The 18,435-nt window shown below is 44.2% G+C and overlaps 1 protein-coding gene across 4 annotated transcripts in view; it reads right to left on the bottom strand.

Moving 5' to 3' along the window:
• PKD2 (polycystin 2, transient receptor potential cation channel) overlaps positions 1-18,435 on the bottom strand; it is a 51,483-nt gene that overhangs the window by 13,206 nt on the left and 19,842 nt on the right. For all 4 annotated transcript variants that reach the window (XM_090037047.1, XM_090037046.1, XM_090037048.1 and 1 more), the window contains 6 exons: positions 15,918-16,168; positions 13,951-14,175; positions 12,188-12,416; positions 6,451-6,621; positions 4,219-4,400; positions 3,305-3,425 (listed from right to left, as the gene is read on the bottom strand). In XM_090037047.1, coding sequence (XP_089893173.1) covers positions 3,305-3,425; positions 4,219-4,400; positions 6,451-6,621; positions 12,188-12,416; positions 13,951-14,175; positions 15,918-16,168 — 1,179 coding nt within the window. The remainder of the gene's footprint in view (positions 1-3,304; positions 3,426-4,218; positions 4,401-6,450; positions 6,622-12,187; positions 12,417-13,950; positions 14,176-15,917; positions 16,169-18,435) is intronic.

Below are 18,435 nucleotides of genomic sequence, written 5' to 3'. Positions count from 1 at the left end.
GCCATATTCAAAATATGGGGTTGGACTTGAAGATCTACAAGGTCCCTTCCGACCCTACTTCTACAACTTCTATGATTCAAAAGAGTGGCAGTGAAGTGTGCCATGGCCCCTGAAAAGGTTGTGAAGTACTGGACTGTTCTCTGTGGCTGCAAGGAATAGAAGGAACGATGGTCTTAAATTGCAGCAAAGTTTATTAAGCTGAATTTAGGGACAACTTTCTTACTCTGAGGCAGATTAAGCACTGGGACAAGCTACCAAGAGAAGATGTGGAATCTTCAGCCTTGGATGTTTTTGACACCAGGTTTGACAGACACTTAGCTGGAATGCTTTAGTCAAGGATGATCCTGGCTTGAGCAGGAGATGGGACAAGATGACCTCCTGAGGTCCATTTCAACTCTACTACTCTATGATTACAGGGTGTCATCAACTACACAAAGTTTTAGCAATTAACAATGTTCCACCCAAATGTGAAGTTTAACCAGAGCCCAACTGCTGAAATGATACCAGGAAATAGCCTACTGCTGTATGTGCCAAATATTTAAATTTCCCAGATGTGCGCTAACTACTAAGAAACAGCCATTCCAGGTGTACATGTATCCAATTAGACATCTGACAACAGGTTAGACTAGGGATGTCAAACATGCAGCCTGAAGCCTGGATCTGGCATGTAAAACTGATTTATCCAACCTGCCAAGAGAGAAGATGGGCACTACCCAAAGAATCACCAACGATGCAAAGCAACTCAACTAACCTAAGAGGGTTTTTACAGCATCTAAGGTGCCCCAACAGTCACAGAGGCCTCAACACTGACTTGACTTAGCCCTGCTGGACATGGGGCTCACTGCTACCACCATCCCTGGACCCCTCTCCCAACATGGACTCCTTGCAGCCTCTGGACTCGCTGCCACCAGACCCCGAGCTCCTGTGGCCTGTGGCTCATGAGTCATAGTGGCCACCCCCTTCCCTGCAATCCAGAGCTGGCCCATGACGAGTCCCACAGTTTGGATCTGGCCTGAAGCATCAGATGAGTTTGATCCCCTGGGTTAGACAAAAATCTCTGTTACTAAATATTTAAGTATAGTTGATCCTTCTTTGGAAGAGGGAAACAGATTGGCTAATGTCCCTTCCAGCCCTATTTTTACTTGATTCATGGCAATAGCTATCTTTCCACAAACGTCCCCAGCTGGAATTATAGGAGTCAGCATCATATTAGGGATTACTCTGAAGTAAAACATTCCATTTTCATGCAAAAACCCCATACATTAGTCAGTATTTCCTTTTGGAAAAAATCAATTAAAAACAGAAAAACAGCAATTGCCACCATCAGAGCCAAAAAGCCAGAAAACATTAAGGGAAGTTGACTCATGCCCATTTTGCCTTCAACTCCATAAAGAACAAGAAGCTAAACAAGCTGCCTTTGGTATGTTTCAGTTGTTTTTCTCCAATGTCACATAGAGCTTTCCAAAATCCCAACACTACAGCAGTCTACAACCACCTTAGCACCCATTTCATATCTTACCAAGCATGCAAAATATTATCTACTACCACAAAGTCCATGCTGAGCTTTAAAATCATAAAGGGATTTCCTACTCCAAGGCTGTTGTCTCAGTTATTAGCAAAATCAAAGCAGCAGGCACATCCTCTGACAAGGACATGCTCATAAGAAAAAAGAACTTTTAAACAAGATAAAATGACTTTCTTCCCTATGAAAGATCATCTTTCATTTAACTTCCTACCACACTATCTGGCAGGTTTCAAATCTGCTTAATTCCATTCCTGAGTCTAAGTGGCCTACACCCAATTGGACAACTCAACTCACTCCATGGGGCTGGCCCAATTTTTACATTCAATTCTCAACATTGTAACAGACAAAACGGATATAGTCTCTGCCCCTATAACAAACAAATCATGTTATATACACATTGTTCTAGATAAGGCCTATCCTATCATGTAATAATGTTGGAAGCTGTTTCTGTAATTTAGCATAGAATCAAGGCAAGAAAAATTCTGCTTAACAGGTAGTCAGTCATATGGAAACCCAGTTTTGAAAATAATTTAAAGATATTTACTCCATATTTATCCACAATATCCAAATGATTGCAGTCAAAAGCAGCAGTAATTAATTGTACCCAATTAAGGCCTACCTTTTTTCTAGATCATTGCTCAAGAAAGAATACTAGTACAATAGTATTGTGTAAATGCTGCAAGTTGATTTACAAGTAGGGTTGCTGTGGGAAAAATCAGATTCACTGATCTTTAGGACACACCTACATGAGCTAGCAATGGCACAGAAACTTCCAACAACTCTGCTGGTTGCTTCGGTTATAAACTATTAATCTTTTAGATCAGGTTGGCAACGTTTTCTACCTTGGGTTGGAGCTTGTGACTTAGACCCCTGCTGCAGGCCACATCCCCCTTCCTCGCCCCACCACTCCCTTCTCTCCCAAGAACTCAAACGGCCCATACTTTATGCTCATTGCAGATACCCAGTCCCTCTGCAGCAACACTAAGTGCAGGCACCAGACTGAACAGAGGGCTGTGAAGGAGGATGCTATGGAGGTAGTGCGCAGCTCAGTACAGCTGCATGATCCTCCTGGCTGCCCTGGGCTGGGGTGAACTTTCTAGGTAGGATCCAGCCTCTGTATGAACCAGATCTGGCTAGGGCGCTGTAGGTTGCTGACCTCTGTCTTGAGTTTTCCCCATCAACTCCCTATGCACAAAGGCAAAGCAACTTTCAAAAGGTTAACATATTCTCATTTGAAGGGTACTACACATCTCAATGAAAATTGGCTTCAGAGCTGGTAGCAGGAGCATGTCCTCCATTTCACACTCCTTAGTTCATCAACATGTTGTATCAATACTATCCTTAGCCTACGCATAACCTGTTAACACCAATTAAGTAGTAGGCCTAATGTTTCAATTCATCCTTCTACATTAGTACACGTTACCCATCCTTCTACATTAGTACACGTTACCCATGAAAATCAGCACTGTTAGCAAATAAAGATGTTGTCTCTATGGGAAAATATAGAACTCATCATAATGCTGTTGGGCTATTTCTTAATAGCATATACAAAAAATTACTAGTTAAGTTTCAATAGAAATAAAACATCCTTGAAAAAGCAAGATGCACGGACGGTTACGAGAGGAGGTAGATAAACACAAGGTTTTAGTGGTACTGTAAGCTTACTGTTACCAGAGTGAAACCCAAGCTGCCAAAAAGTGGGGCTAGTGGTGATGGTAAAGATGGCAATTAAACCAAAGTGTGCCACTAACCCCCCACCATAAACAAAAGTTTACATACCAAAAGAATGAAGAACATAAAGAACACAAATGTAGTGAAATAAATTGGTCCCAAAACTCGGTTAGCTTCTTCAACCTCTGTGAAGTTAAAATCTCCCAAAATGATGCGGAACTGAGTCAAGCTTAAAAACAAAATACATCCAGCAGTTCAGAAACTGTTTTTGGAGTCTTGCAGCAATTTTTAAGATATCATTTTGTTCTGACCTAAGCATTTGACTATTTGGGGGTAATAAGGGTACGCTATTTTGTCCCAAATCTAAACACTTGCTCTGGTAGCTACACCTTCATGCCCATCACTAAACATAACCAGTCACAACAGAGTGAAAACTGCTTCATTTAAATTCTTCCCCTCTCAGATCTTTCCAGACACAAGACATCACAAAGTTACCATTATGCTGTTAAACATGGATTTTTTTTTTTTAAACTGGCAAAAGAAATAAAAGTAGAGTGGAGAAGTTATATGGAGATGTTTAGGGTGTTATGCAATCATTCAATAACTAAATGTATGTCACTACTGCGGAGTAAAGTAACATAACCAGCTATATTAACAGTCAATGAAGTTGTGAAAATCATTGAGCTTAACCATTTCAAAGCTGATCTTTTATTTTTTCTTAATATCAAAAGAAAAGGCTTAAGTTATAATATGCTTTTCTTATGTTTAATAATATATGTTCTGTCATTAAACAATTGCAAAGTTTTAACTATTGTATGCAACTGAAATATTTAACTGAAGATACTGGGTTGAAATAAAGTATACTGGATAAAACGGTGAAGAGGTAAAACTAGTTTTCAGAAACTGTATATACAAAAAAATTCTAGAGCTTCTAGTACAGTAAAATTGTGTATTTTTGATTTTGTAGTTTAGGTAGTTTGCTGATGTACTGAGGAATTTTTTGCATGTTTTATTATACTTACACACAGTCCTGAAAAGTGCTGAAGTCATCGACTTGGGTGCCAAACACCAGATAAGCCAACTGTGCATATGCTAAGAAAATAATGAAAAACATAATAGCAAAGCCAATGACATCTTTAGCACAACGAGACATGGTGCTGGATAACTGACTCATTGTTCTGTTGATGCTGACAAATTTAAAGAGCTGTTAAAGGAAAAAAAAAAAAAAAAAAAAGGATGTAAAAATAAGGAAAACTACAACTTACCATATCAAAACATCTTTCCAACCTTTCTCACTCTCACTGCATTTAGCTTTGGGAAAAACTAATATTAACAGACTGTCTGTCAACTTATTTTTTCGGAATAATGTCTCTCTCCCATTCATACAAATAATTAAAATGGAAGGAAAACGCAGTGACAAAACCATATTTCTCCTCAGGCTCCCCCCAGATGCATAAACTGGATCTACCACTGTATCATTCAAGTGTTGGGTTACCAATATCAGAAGTATTATTTCAAAGGACAGGAGGGGTGGAGGGTTCTGAAGAAGTCAGAAGCTCTGAAGAAACATTCAGATGGAATTTTTTTTAAGTAGAAAAAGTAAAATAAAAGCTAGAAACAGATTTTTTAATTTTTATCCTTAAAGAATTAACAAATCTTGATAATTATTTTTTCTTGCTACAAATTTCACATAATTGTTATAGAAAGCTTGCATGAGTGGGCAGATGAAACAGCTGAACCAGGCTATAAGAGCAGGCACCAATTAGGGCTGCTAAGTACCATATTTACTCAAATACAAAATAAGATGTTTTTCCCCCACCAATCAACATGAGGAGAAAAGCTCTTCATCTTACATTCACAAATAAGGAAACCTCATTAAACACACTGCCCAATCATTAAACTGCTGCCAGAAGCAGCACATGCTCAGCAATGGAAATTATGAGGCTGATCAAACGCAGTCAACACTGAGCATGATTATAAAGCACATAGCCCATATTGGGCAAATAAGGATAGATTAGTGCAGCCCATCTGAATAAAACATACAGTAGAGCCCACTAAATGCAGCTCCCCTCAGCACCAACACTTTTTTCAAGCTATGGTGAGCCACTACATTGCATTCATTTCAACTTCCTTTTTACTCCCCACAGTTGAACTGTGCCTCTTCCTCCCATTTCCATGATTCCTATGATTTCTTCACCCCAAACAGTTCATCCAGATCCCTCTGTTACTCAATGTCTCCTCCACTTGTTGCATATAATTATTGACCCAACCCTCCATGAGGGAAAGCCAAACCAGGTTGGCCTACACTTCATCTGCATGTACATTTTTGGAGCATTCCAGGACTCATGATGAAAACACCCAGTGCCAGTCATGAGTAGGGGCTAATTAGCACATGGCCCCTTTGTGGGGGTATCTAGAGTACACACATATACTGAGCAATGCTGAGCTATGGGGTCACCATGGCTTGAAATCCTGTTGACTTGTGGGGCCCAGCCCAATGAATGCCATGGTAAACCATGAGCCTTTTGGCTTTGGATGAATATCGTACATAGTTTGTGCTATATACAAGTAGGTACGAAACTGCTGCTTAGAAACTTTTTTATGGAGCATCTGTGCTATGATTTGTAAGTTTCAAAAATGGTAACATGCATCAAATCTGGATGAACTGATGTCTAGAAGTACTCTGTGTAAATTACCAGAGCCACATTTAATTTCAAGGTCATTGTTTTTAAATTTGCTTCTTACTTCCATGTGCTCGGAGACAGCAGGGTTTGGCAGTGAGGAGAGGGGGAAGAAGCTGCAGAGGGAAAAAGTTGGGGGGGAAAGCAAAGGAGCTACCTGACCTCTGATATCTACCCATCTATCTACCTACCCATCCATCCATCCATCCATCCAGACATAGATAGGTAGATAGATATCTTGGTTGTCTTATATTCACGTAAATACGGTGGTTATTGGAATAAGACCAGGTTACTGTAAACAAACAAACAATACTGGTGCTCCTCAATGATTTTTTCCTTAGATTTAAGAAGTACTATACTAAAATTGGGAGGAAGGATTATAAACATAGCCATGGACATAAAACCATCCTATTTTCCATGACTGGTTTCAGAAAAAATTTGAGCACACCTGGAATGCAACTGCTTGTTTCCAAGACAAAAATAAATCACAGGGATTTCCTTCAATTACATCAATATGCGTGCTAAAACCTTAATTTCTATTTGAAGCACAACAGAAGAATATTCCTTAATTACCTTAATCCAGACAAAAAACATAGTAACAGCTGCAATGTTGCTGAATTGTATTTGCCAATAGGCCAAAGGCTCAAAATTGGGGAAACTGTTCTGATCTTCTAGCAGTTTCTTCAGTTGCATATCCACAGTTGAGGTTCTATAGATGTTAATTGCTATAGCTACCACTGATAGCTGAGTAGGAAAGAAATACATAAAACAATAAGAAACATTTGACTTAAAGACACAACCTATTTCAGTACTGAATCCCAAAAGCAAACTTTTTGAAGTCAGGCGTCAACAGCCATTTCTACTTTTGTCAGGGGTTGGGTGGGAGTAAGGAAGAGCAAAAGTAATGCTGCATATGCTGTATGTAAGGCTCTCTAGCTGCTGGCTGTGGACACTATCTTTGCTCCTGGCAGAAGCTTCCACTGTAAAAAGCTGCTACTTAGTTCTTTACTGCTCTTTACAAGTTTTTCCAAGAACAGAATTTGTTTCTTCATTCTGCCTTCCAAAAACAGGGCTGTATTTTATTTAGGGGCCATGTTGTATGCAAGAAAATATGGCATGAACCAATCTGTTTCCAATGCTTCAGTGTCAGCTTTCATTATTTAGTCATTTATCGTGTTAATGTATAGGTTTGAAGAACAAATCTGAGATCAAAGTAAACAGTCCCAGAATTTATACCTGCTACAGAAAAGCAGGGGTGGAAAAAAGAAATGGACAGAAAAGACTGACAGGCAAGGGGAGAGAGCAGAAAGACTGGGAACAGCAGGAAGAGAAATGTAGGCCTAAGTAACAGAGCAAAGGCCTAACCAAGAGCAGCAGATATTCTTGTTGAGCGATTAAGAGGTCACTACTATCCAGAAAAAATAATAAAACTTCAGATTCTTCCTTGATGTGTGTATACACACACACACACACACACACACACACACACACACCCCCCCCCAACTGCCCATCTAGAATGATGGGGGGCTGGGGACAGAGCTATATATAAAGAACAAGCTACTTTACAGCATGGATTAAACAGGGATCAGAAGATCAAAATGGATTTTTTTCCCCACTCTTACAGCCAATTTCTGTACATTTCTGCTATAATATTTCTCCTTTTTGGAAATTTGTCTCGGCAACCACCCTGAGGGAAACATACCTTTTTAGGCAATGCTATGCAAACATCTACACTTCCTGACACTTGAGTCTGCTTGACAAGCAGTGCATAGGTTGGGTGTTTCTATGAAATGCCCAACCTCCAACACCACATCACTCCTGCTGAACAAAAGTTGGGTGTAGCTCTCTCAGGAACCCCAGTCAGAGAGCAGGTGCAGGGGCTAGGGGTTCCCTCTCCTAGAAGGTAAGGGCAATACACCTCTCTGGTGCAGCATGATGTAGACAGCTCAGGACAAGCATCTGAGGGGGGAAACTAGTGGCTGTTTACAAACTAGCCAGGAGGACCAGCAGCCATTGGGCAAGTCCCTGTTCCCCTGAGCACTACCAGGAATGACTAGAAATAATGGTCACAAGCTGGCAGAGGGTAGATTCAGGCTAGACATCAGGAGGCGCTACTTCACCATCAGGGCGGCTAGGATCTGGAACCAACTTCCAAGAGAAGTGGTGCTGGCTCCTACCCTGGGGGTCTTTAAAAGGAGACTGGAGGAACACCTGGCCGGGGTCATTTGACCCCAGTACTCTTTCCTGCCATGGCAGGGGGTCAGACTTGATGATCTGCTCAGGTCCCTTCCGACCTTACTAACTATGAAACTACTAGTGTTATTCAAACCTCACTTAACCAAGTGTTGGAACACCACATTAACATGCATTAGTGATAACTTTGCAAATACATTTTGACACCCAACCCTTTTCTCAGACAAAGAAAAAGTACCGGCTTTAAAGTGAGTTTTCTTATTGTGGAATACTTATACGCTAGGGCTGTACGAAACGGGTGTGTTTCAATTCTGGTTTCAGACTTAGCTGTTTCGGAGGACAGCGACTCATTTCGGTGTTTTGGATCACCGTCCTGTTTCATTTTGGCCAAATCTGTTTCGAACAGGCTGCAAAGGAAGCTTTACACAGCCCTACCCAGGTGGACAGGGCTGCAAGGCCAGGGACTGCAGGGCCCCAGCGGGGAGCAGGATAAGGCTGTGGGTGGCTCATCCAGAGAAGGGCTGCTGCTCTCTGTGCAGGAGAGGAGCGCAGATCTCCGATCCCCGTCACGCTGGGTCGCAGCGCAGAGCAGCGAACACGCCTGCTGGTCCCTTCCATGCAACTCGGCTCTGCAGGGAGCAGAGATCCATGCCAGAGGTCTCCTCGCCACCACTGCCCAGGCAACATGGGGCTGTGCGGGGCAGGCAGAAGCAGTAAGGAGACCCCAGTGCAGATCTCTGCTCCCTGCAGAGCCAGGTTGCATTGCACGGATAGCCCAGCCTGTAGTTTGATTCCCCAGGCCCTAATTTGATTCCCCAGCTCTCTGATCATTCCTTCAGGTCTTCCCAGGGGATGCGGGCCCCCAGATCCGCACACCAGGTTTCAGCAGGCTGCTGCTGCAGGCTGGGGCCAGAAGCAACACTGCAGTCTTCTTGGTGTGGCTGTGCCAAGCAGCTGTTGCTGGCCCCAGCCTGCAGCAACAGCCTGCTGAAACCCTGCATGCAGATCTGGGGGCTTAGACCCCCTGAGAGGAGCCAGGGAAATGATTAGATAGCTGGGGAAACAAACCAAGAGGCAGATGTCAATATCAGAGCAGTCGTTCCCTCCCTCTTCTTAGTTTTTGTTTCCCTGCAAGCCTGGCTCTGAAACGCCAAAATTCTCCAAAACATTTCCTAATTGTTTCAGAGCCTTCTGATTCATTTCAGAGCCTTTCGTTTCAATTTAGATGATTCGGTGTTTTGGGTGCTGAAATGGCCTGAAACACCTCCAAAACAAAACAGCTGCCAAAACTTTGCACAGGCCTACTGTACACTACTAAGGTGTGGAAGCCTAGAGGAGGGACACCTAAGAGCCTTTTTAGTTTCTTCCCCTCATGGGTGTCTCTAGAGCTTCAAGAGTCAAGGCCTAGGGACAGTGAGGATCTAGTCAGGGAACTTCTGGAGGGACTGGACGTATTTAAAATCAGCTGTTCCTGAAGATCTCCATCCCAGGGTGCTGAGGGAATTAGCAGAGGTCATTGCGGGACCCCTGGCACAGCTTTACGAGCGCTCGTGGTACTCTGGTGTGGTGCCAGAGGACTGGAAGAGGGCCAATGTTGTTCCCATCTTCAAAAAAGGGAGGAAGGCAGACCCAGGAAACTATAGGCCAGTTAGTTTTACCTCGGTCCTGGAGAAGCTTTTTGAGAAAATTATCTTGGCGCATGTTCGTGAGGGGCCATCAGGTGAGATTATGCTTAGAGGCAACCAACACAGGGTCATTAGAGGCAGGTCCTGTCAGACAAACCTGGTGGTTTTCTATGACCAGGTCACAAAATCCTTAGAGACAGGAGTAGCAGTGGACGTAGTCTTTCCGGACTTTAGGAAGGCCTTCAACACCGTCTCTCACCCTGTTCTCATTAAAAAACTAGGGGACTGCGGTGTCGACACCTATAGTCAAATTGGTCACTAACTGGCTGGAGGGCCACAGCCAGAGCATGGTGGTGGATGGGTCATTTTTGACCTGAGGGATGTGGGCAGTGGGGTCCCCCAGGGCTCGGTCCTCAGGCCCGCACTGTTCAACATCTTCATCAGCGAACTGGACGAAGAGGTAAAAAGCACCCTGTTCAAATTCACAGATGACACCAAGATTGGGGGGGGGGGGGGGGGGAATGTGGGTATGCTAGAAGGAAGGAATAGGCTGCAATCAGATCTAGGATCTAGACAGGTTACAGGGGTGGGTGAATGAGAACAAGATAAAAAAAAGTTTCAACACTGACAAGTGCAAGGTGCTGCACCTGGGGAGGAAGAACCAGCAGCATACCTACAGGCTGGGGAACTTCCTTCTCGTCAGGGCAGAGGCAGAAAAGGGTCTTGGAGTCATTATTATTGCCAAAATGAACATGGGCTGACAGTGTGGGGACACTGTCAGGAGGGCCAACCATACCTTTTCATGCATCTACAGATGCATCTCGAGCAGGTCCAAGGAGGTGATCCTCCCCCTCTGTGCCACTGGTCAGGCTGCAGTTGGAGTACTGAGTCCAGTTCTGGGTGCCGCACTTCAGGAGGGATGTGGACAACATGGAGAGGGTCCAGAAGAGGGCCACTCGCATGATCAGGAGGCAGCAGGGCAGGCCCTACAAGGTGAGGCTCTGGGACCTGAACCTGTTCAGCCTCCACACGAGAAGGCTGAGAGGGGATCTGGTGGCCATTTACAAACTAGTCAGAGGGGACCAGCAGGCATTGGGGGAGTCCCTGTTCCCCCGAGCACTGCCAGGAGTGACTAGAAATAACGTTCACAAGTTGGCAGAGGGTAGATTCAGACTAGACATCAGGAGGCGCTACTCCACTGTTAGGGTGGCTAGGATCTGGAACCAACTTCCAAGTGAAGGGTGCTGGCTCCTACCCTGGGGGTCTTTAAGAGGAGGCTAGATGAACACCTTGCAGGGGTCGTTTGACCCCAGTACTTTTTCCTGCCATAGCAGAGGGTTGGACTTGATAGGATCAGAAAGGGACCTGAGCAGACCATCAACTATGAAACTGTGAAGAGTCACTGAAAGTATGTAATTGCAAAAACATTTTGAGGGAGGGTATGAACAATTCTAGAAATCTCTGTATGTTAAAATCCTTCCAGATCCTCTCCTAATCACTGGTACCACTGAGCAAGACAAAAATCAGGTGGATCTGCAAGACGTGCACACATGCACATGGTGCTAACTGCCTGTAAATTTATGGACCATCTGTTTTTTTGTTTGTTTGTTTTTAAATTGAGCTCCCCATAAATAACTAAGAAACCACGAGCTTGACTGAATAGCCATCATCAGAATAAAGCTGGATGCGACTATTGGTGGATGAACACAGCAAAGCAGCCCTGCCTTGAGTGAGTGGGAGCACAGCTTGGTGCCCAGCTGGGAACCTCTCCTTCAGGGCTTTGTAGCCCACAGAAGCCTCTGAAGTCTCATCCCGAAACCTATGTGCTGCCACTGTCTGAGGTATGGGGTAGGACAGAGAGGGTGGTGGTGGTGGTGGTGGCGGCCAGGATGGAGCTGTAAGGCTGGGAAGGGGAAGCAGCAGCAGGTGGGGGCCTATGGTAGGATGGGGGAAGTAAGCCCAGCAGGGATAAAGGTGGGGGCCGGGGTTTCCTAGTGACTGAGATTAGTAACTTGTTTCACTTAATGTTTAATGGCTAAGGTTTCTCGAAGGTGGTGTGTTTATTATCCCTTCCCTCACCCCATACCAAACCCTGTTTTAGGTGAATGTTGCTTGCAAGTGGGAAAGTTTGTTTCTAGGTGGGAACTGGACACAGATTTAGTAAGTTGGTATTAAACTCCTAAAGCTGAACCTGGCCCTCATTACTGCAGGCCAGGGCATACAGGAGGGTTACCTTTATATTATGTAAAAATATGTTACTAAATAAGTCTAGTTGGCAACCACGAGACACAGATACACACACACACACTACTACCCAGATTTTGACACCTCCACTCACATTAATGGCACTTTACATTGCAAAAAAGTCATGACATCTAGAAGATGTAGGAACACTGCTGTCATTCTAACCAAGGTGCTAGCACTGAGTATGCTAACACGCTCAGGAGAGGAGTCGGAAGAAAATAGTGGTAATAATGTTACCCCTTACGCACCACAATGATGATGATATCAAGGCAGTTCCAAAGACTCCTGAAGTAATGCAATTTATGAATGCGAATTTCCAAGATCTCTTCCACTGTATAATAAAGAATGAATAGGCAAAATGCTATTTCACAGGCTGCCATGAAGAAATCAAAAGTAGAAATATAATGAATTAGCTTCACTGGCTGAAACTGCCAAGATGTAAGAAGGCCTCCAGTTGCTGGAAACTCCACTAATAACCTGTTTCAAAACAAGAAAAAAGAAACTATGAAACAGTCTTTGCAAGTGTTCCTGCCAAATGGTTTACAGTATGTTAGCAGGCAGTTTTAGCCACCCAAAATAATATTTCAGAAGAAGCAGAGGAAGTTGCTCAATTTCCTTTAGACCCAAATTTTATAGATTTCCCCAATGCTATTCTGTGCTCAGGTGAGATGCACACCCAGCACTGTTTAAGGCATATATACAACCCCCCAATTTACATAAAAGAAAAAGAAGGAATCCTAAAACACTTGTCTCATTTCAGAAATATCTGAAGGAGGAGGTAATACAAATGAGAGGCTTAGCCATGCCCCATAGACCTACTGGCAGGACACTTCAGTAGTCTCTGGTAACTTTATTTATTTTCCCTCCCAGAAGCTACCCCCAAATGTAAGAACACTGATGAAAGTCATTAGAATTGAGACTTCTGACAGGCAGTTTCCTCAGAGATCTGATGAATTACGGGTTGGGTTTGACCTCCCTGCATATTTACATGTTTTGATTATCTGTACTGTGTTCTTACAAAGGAGACAGGAAAATGGAGCTTGCATATCTGGTTGGACAACTGTATCATCAAGACTCAACAACATTTCAATAAAAGTCTAGAAAGGCAAGAACATGGAAATACTAGAGAAAGTGGTCAAACTCAATTTAATCAGCCTTCTTCGTACCAAAGGTGGAATGGAGAATGCCATAAAAGAAGAACAAAGGGTAGATGTCACAGCATGGTTTTAAGGGAAAAAGCAAGTAGGGGGGAAACAAAGAAACAGGCATATGGTTTCACAGCAAGAGGGGTCCTTTTTAGTGAGTCATTAGCCATTGAAGAAGGGAACTGACTGTATGGAAGATATTCGCAGTAATTCAGAGATTCTATCTGTACAAAGGAGGATCCCTAAAGGATGCCGACTCAGTTCCAAAGAACATTTGAAAGTGACCAGAAAACAAACAGGGAATGACAAAAAGAGTATAGTTATGTTACTGTTTTTGTCTAAATCTGCACTTCTCATGCTATCCAAACCGAAGAATACTACTAAAAATCCCCTGCAAAACCTGTTTTATGTGCTTCAACTGTCCATGCTGTAGAAATAGTAAACCATAAACTCAAATGCCCACAAGATCAGAGGTCTAAGAAAGAGTGTGCTTCAGCTGCCATGGTGACTCCAGGAGGTTAGCAAAGATGCTGGAGGCCAGAGCAGCTGGAACATGAGGTCCCACTTCCACATGTGGAAAACAGAGAGGCAATACTCAAAAAGCGTCTTTGATCAGAGCGTTCCAAGAGAGACATGCCTGGAGCACATGCAGATACAGATACATGGCTCGAGTATGCAAAACCCTGAACAGCAGCCTGCTGAGTATGCAGCATGAAAAACTTTACAGGGACTGGACAGACTCACTTCAGTAATGCCAAGCGCGTACTGAATAACTCCCACAGTGAAAAGGAACACAAATCTTAGAACTAGAGGTCCTGCTCTGAACTTGGAGGGAACATAACCATTATGAAAAGTTCTATACATACCTGACAATACAGAATAGATTGATGTTTGCATTGTATACAGAGAAATCAATAAAGGCTGCCCTTGTCCCTCTATCCAGCCAGAGGTTCTTCTTAAGTGTAGCAATCTGTGCAGCTGTCTCCTCCCTGGTTCTTGACAAATCCTGGTAATAACCAGCCCCACTGTAGGTAGCAATCAAACCCCAGTGGCTGCTCCCATTCAAATCCTTTTCACTGGTATAAGTCCAACTAATTTAAGAGCAAAAGAAAGAACACATTACTCCCTCTTCTTGCATTTAACAGCAACTGTAGAAAAAATGTGATTTCTTAAATGAAAGTAGCTGCTACTTTTTTTTTGGTTTGTTTTAGAGATATGCACAGGAATTTGTGATATATATTCCCTGAAAAAAGCACAAAAGGTTCATTTGATCAACCAGAGAAAATGCAAATAGAAATCATGCCATAAGACATAACAGTGACAACAGATCACATACATTCTAACAGGCAGTCCAATTGTTGTTGTGGTGAAATAAAAAGCATCAGTTATACCAGGGGTGGGAAAATCCAGCAGACTCCATTTCCCAGGAGCCCCTGTGGCAGCAGCTCCTTCTGGCTGCCACTGCCTGAGCTAACCTCACTGCCCAGGCACCCTGATCCGTCTGCCTCACTCACTGCCAGAGGTGGGACCCACGAAGGCAGGGTGCATGGCAGGAGCAAGATATCTAGGGGTCTCCATAGCCCTACCTGCCTCTTAGGGCAGTGACAGTGCGGGGCCAGGGCCGGGGCCGAGCCATGATCCACAGCCTGCGTGCCCCTGCTACGAGTATGGGTTCCGTGGGCAGGGCCATGCAGGGAGCAGTTCATGGCTCTGCTGCAACCCCATGCTGTCACTTCCCCGAGATCCCAGCCCTGAAGCAGCTTCCCATGTGGCTCCTGGCCAGTCTGCATGGGGACCCCAGGAGCAATGTGGTCATGGCAGTGCAGGGCCAGGGCAGAGCCCCGGTTCTGCAACCCCTTACTGTCATGGCCCTACCACTCCCAGGGTTTCCATGGAGACCAGCTGGGAGCCACCCAGGTAGGGCCTGTTGGGAAATGGAGTTAGGCCACCAGCTGACTCTGCCATTTTGCCCACCCCTGGGTTATACAGTACTTTACAAAGTAATCTGCACAGCCAAATAGCCCCTGTGTTCTGGTTGAGGGAGATAATTCATCCAAAACCTCATAGTGAGTAAAGCAAAAAACCCAGAATTAGAATCCAGAGGTCCTCAGAATCTAGTCTATGCTTAGAGCACAGTTTATTTCCTAACAAGGGAAATAACCATTGGAGGCAACTTGGACACATCTAAACCAACTGAGCCAAGCACACATTTTTCTGAAAAACTGTGAAGGATGACTTTATAGGGGTGCAAAAAAATCACCTGGAATTGAGTTTAATTGGAAATCAAGAGTTTACATATAGAGCACACAAGAATTAAAATATTGCATCTAGCAGCTACTAGGGAACTGGTTAAGAACATCTTCAGAAAATAAAATACTGTCATTTTGGTTGTGCACATTTTCATAGATTTCATAGACATTAAAGGCCGGAAGGGACCTCATAAGATCATCGGGGCAGGAAGTCAGCTGGGGTCAAAGGATCCCAGCAAGATAAGCATCCAACTGTTTCTTAAAAGAGTCCAGAGTAGGTGCATGCACCACATCTGGGGGGAGTCTGTTCCAGGCCTTGGGGGCTCAGACAGTGAAGTTTTTCCTTATGTCCAGCCTAAAACGGTCTTGCAGGAGTTTGTGACTATCGGACCTTGTCATCTCCTGGGGTGCTCTGGTGAACGGGTGTTTCCCCAGATCCTGATGCACACCCCTATGTTCCTATAAGGCTGCCACCAAGTCACCCTTGAGCTTCCGCTTCTCCAGGCTGAAGAGTCCTATGGCTCTCAGCCTCTCCTCTTAAGGCCTGTTCCCTTGCTCTCTGATTATGCAAAAGAAATACATACGCAGTTCCATTTCGGAGCCCAAATGGAGCCTTGTCTTCATTAGTAACAGAATAGACATCATAACATTCTTTAATTTCATCCTTTAAATCATCAGGTATTGAGCATGATCCATTTCTCACTTTCAGCTGCCGAATACGAGGCACCCCTAAAAGCAGATTCTCATAGTAAATGAAGCTTTTATTTTCTGCCACGGTTTTATTATTGTACCACATCTTCCAGTACAGACCATCCAACAAAGGGCCTTCTGTGAACTGAGGAGAAAGACAGAATAATTTTAGAAGCGATTGGTTTACTTGCAGCCAACACTTAATATTTTAACTATGTTCATTCTTGCCATAGAAGCATTTTTATTACAAATGCCAATTTTTTGCTTTTAACAGAAAATGATTTTGCTATATAGAATCAATTAGAAACAACTTTTCTGGAAAATTAAGTGTTGCTAGGCCCAAGGGGAATTTTCTTCTACCCATCATGATCAGAAGTATGTTAGCTATGCTACCTCAACTGTGGCAAAGGAAGACGACTAAATAATCCTGGCCCCTTGTAAAATGAACAGCTTCTTTGTGCCCATTATCTTTTGGAATTAAAGCACACACGCACACACACACACACACCCCCCCCACCTCCATGCTATCACCCATTCAACAGCATGTAGCATTTCTTAATCATCTTAACACTTTTTAGCTCAGAGTCAAATAAAAACACAGATCACACACACAAGACAATATAGTAGTTTAAAGTACAAACAAATGGAAATGTATCTTTGCTTGATATATGACATCATTATGAAAAATTGCTGTTGATCAGAAAAGCTAGAATTTTCAAAAGTTCAAGTGATTTAGGAGCCTAAGTCCCATTGGGTGCATCTACAGGTTCATTAATGTGCCTTTGCTACTGCACATTAAGCTTATTACCTCCAATATGAGGTACTACAAAAAGATGCACTGGGCTGCGCTAATGCACAGTAGCAAAGGCAAACTGTCTACTACGTATAATGCGCAGTTGACAAATTCTACTGTGCATTTGCATGGTTTTTGCCATAACACATTAATGCAGAGTAGAATAGTTACTGTGCATTACAGTATCTTGTGTAGACACACTCATGGAAAGATAGTTTTAAGACTTTTAATTTTACTAAGGCTTCATTGTGAAACAGTGCTTTGGGGATGAGGAAAAAAGAACTAGAGGAATTCAAAATAATTTTGCAGTAAAAACCATTATAACATTTTCCATATAGCACCAACCACCCCAGAGCAGCCCAAACCACTCAATGACCCTGTTCTTATACCAAGAAGGGCAAGGGGAGATTGTGGTACAAGGGCACTGCGACGGCTCAGAGAGAATCTGAAGATCGATGACCTACAAACAAAAGTTCAAATCCTACAAAAAGTTATGCATATGTTAAGCTCTAAGCATGCAAATAGTATCCCCGAAACCAACAGGATCATTCATGTGCTTAAAGTTAAGTACGCTCAATCTTAGCAAGAGTGTGATCTAGAACTGCTTTAAATGTCGAGCAAAAGTGCAGAGGGCCGGCCGAGATGCAACCCTACTAGGAAGTACCGCATTCAGAGCAGCCAGCTGTTGCCCCAAACCTGGGCAAACTTTTGGGTGATCTCCAGAACCTTGCCCGGTGTCCAATAGTGAGTGGGGCTTCTATTGCTGCATCTTCTATGCAGCTAAGAGCTGTGAATCTTCTTGGACAGGAGTAGGCAATTATTTGGCTTGGAGAGCCACTTAGGGAGGTTTGGTGAGCTGTTACAGGCTGGGTCAGCAACACCCCCCCAGCCCACCAAAACTGTTTAAGTGGTCTGTGGCACTGGACAGAGTGGGCTAGTGGAGTCTCCATGGAGACCCCCGGGCAGGATGTCGTTGGCTGCACAGTTGGGAATCGAGCCACAGGCAGGCAGGCAGTAGCATCTGGGAGCAGGGCAAGAAGGGCTGGGATTGCAGGGTGGTAACAGCGTGGGGCCAGGGCACCAGGCAGAGCCACAACTGACTAAGCACATGGCCCTGAGCTGTCACCGCCTCGCAATCCTGTCCCTAGCCCCAGCCCTGTCCACTCATCTGTCCCACTCCCCACCTGCCCACCACCCCGTTCACCTGGCCGAGCAGGCCCTGCCCACAGGGGTGTCTTGGCCTGTCTCCAAAGTAACCCTTCCATCCCGCCTGATCCATCCACTACCCCTGGCACTGCGGTGTCCAGGCAGCGGAGCCGGGTCAGACAGCAGGAACACCAGCACTGACAGCCAGGAGCCACCACTGCCAGGGCTGTCAGGAAGCAGAGTCTGACCTCTGCGCTGCCCCAGCCTGCCTGCGCACCTGGGGGCAGTGGGAATGGCCACATATGCCACGGCTTGTGCTGCACCCCCCTGTGCCTGGGCCAGGCAGGGCCAAGGGACACACTGCAGTCCAGATAAAATCCCTCGGTGGACCAGATCAGGTTCAGGGGCTGTATTATGCACAACCCTGTTCTTGGAGGTAGCTTGGACAACCTGGTACATCATAGTTTTTCTTA

The sequence above is a fragment of the Crocodylus siamensis genome, chromosome 2, assembly GCF_052110815.1.
Source record: "Crocodylus siamensis isolate JL-2025a chromosome 2, ASM5211081v1, whole genome shotgun sequence".
Lineage (NCBI taxonomy): Eukaryota > Metazoa > Chordata > Crocodylia > Crocodylidae > Crocodylus > Crocodylus siamensis.
The sequence above is the reverse complement of the archived record's forward strand: the minus strand, read 5'-3'. Positions and strand labels throughout refer to the sequence as shown.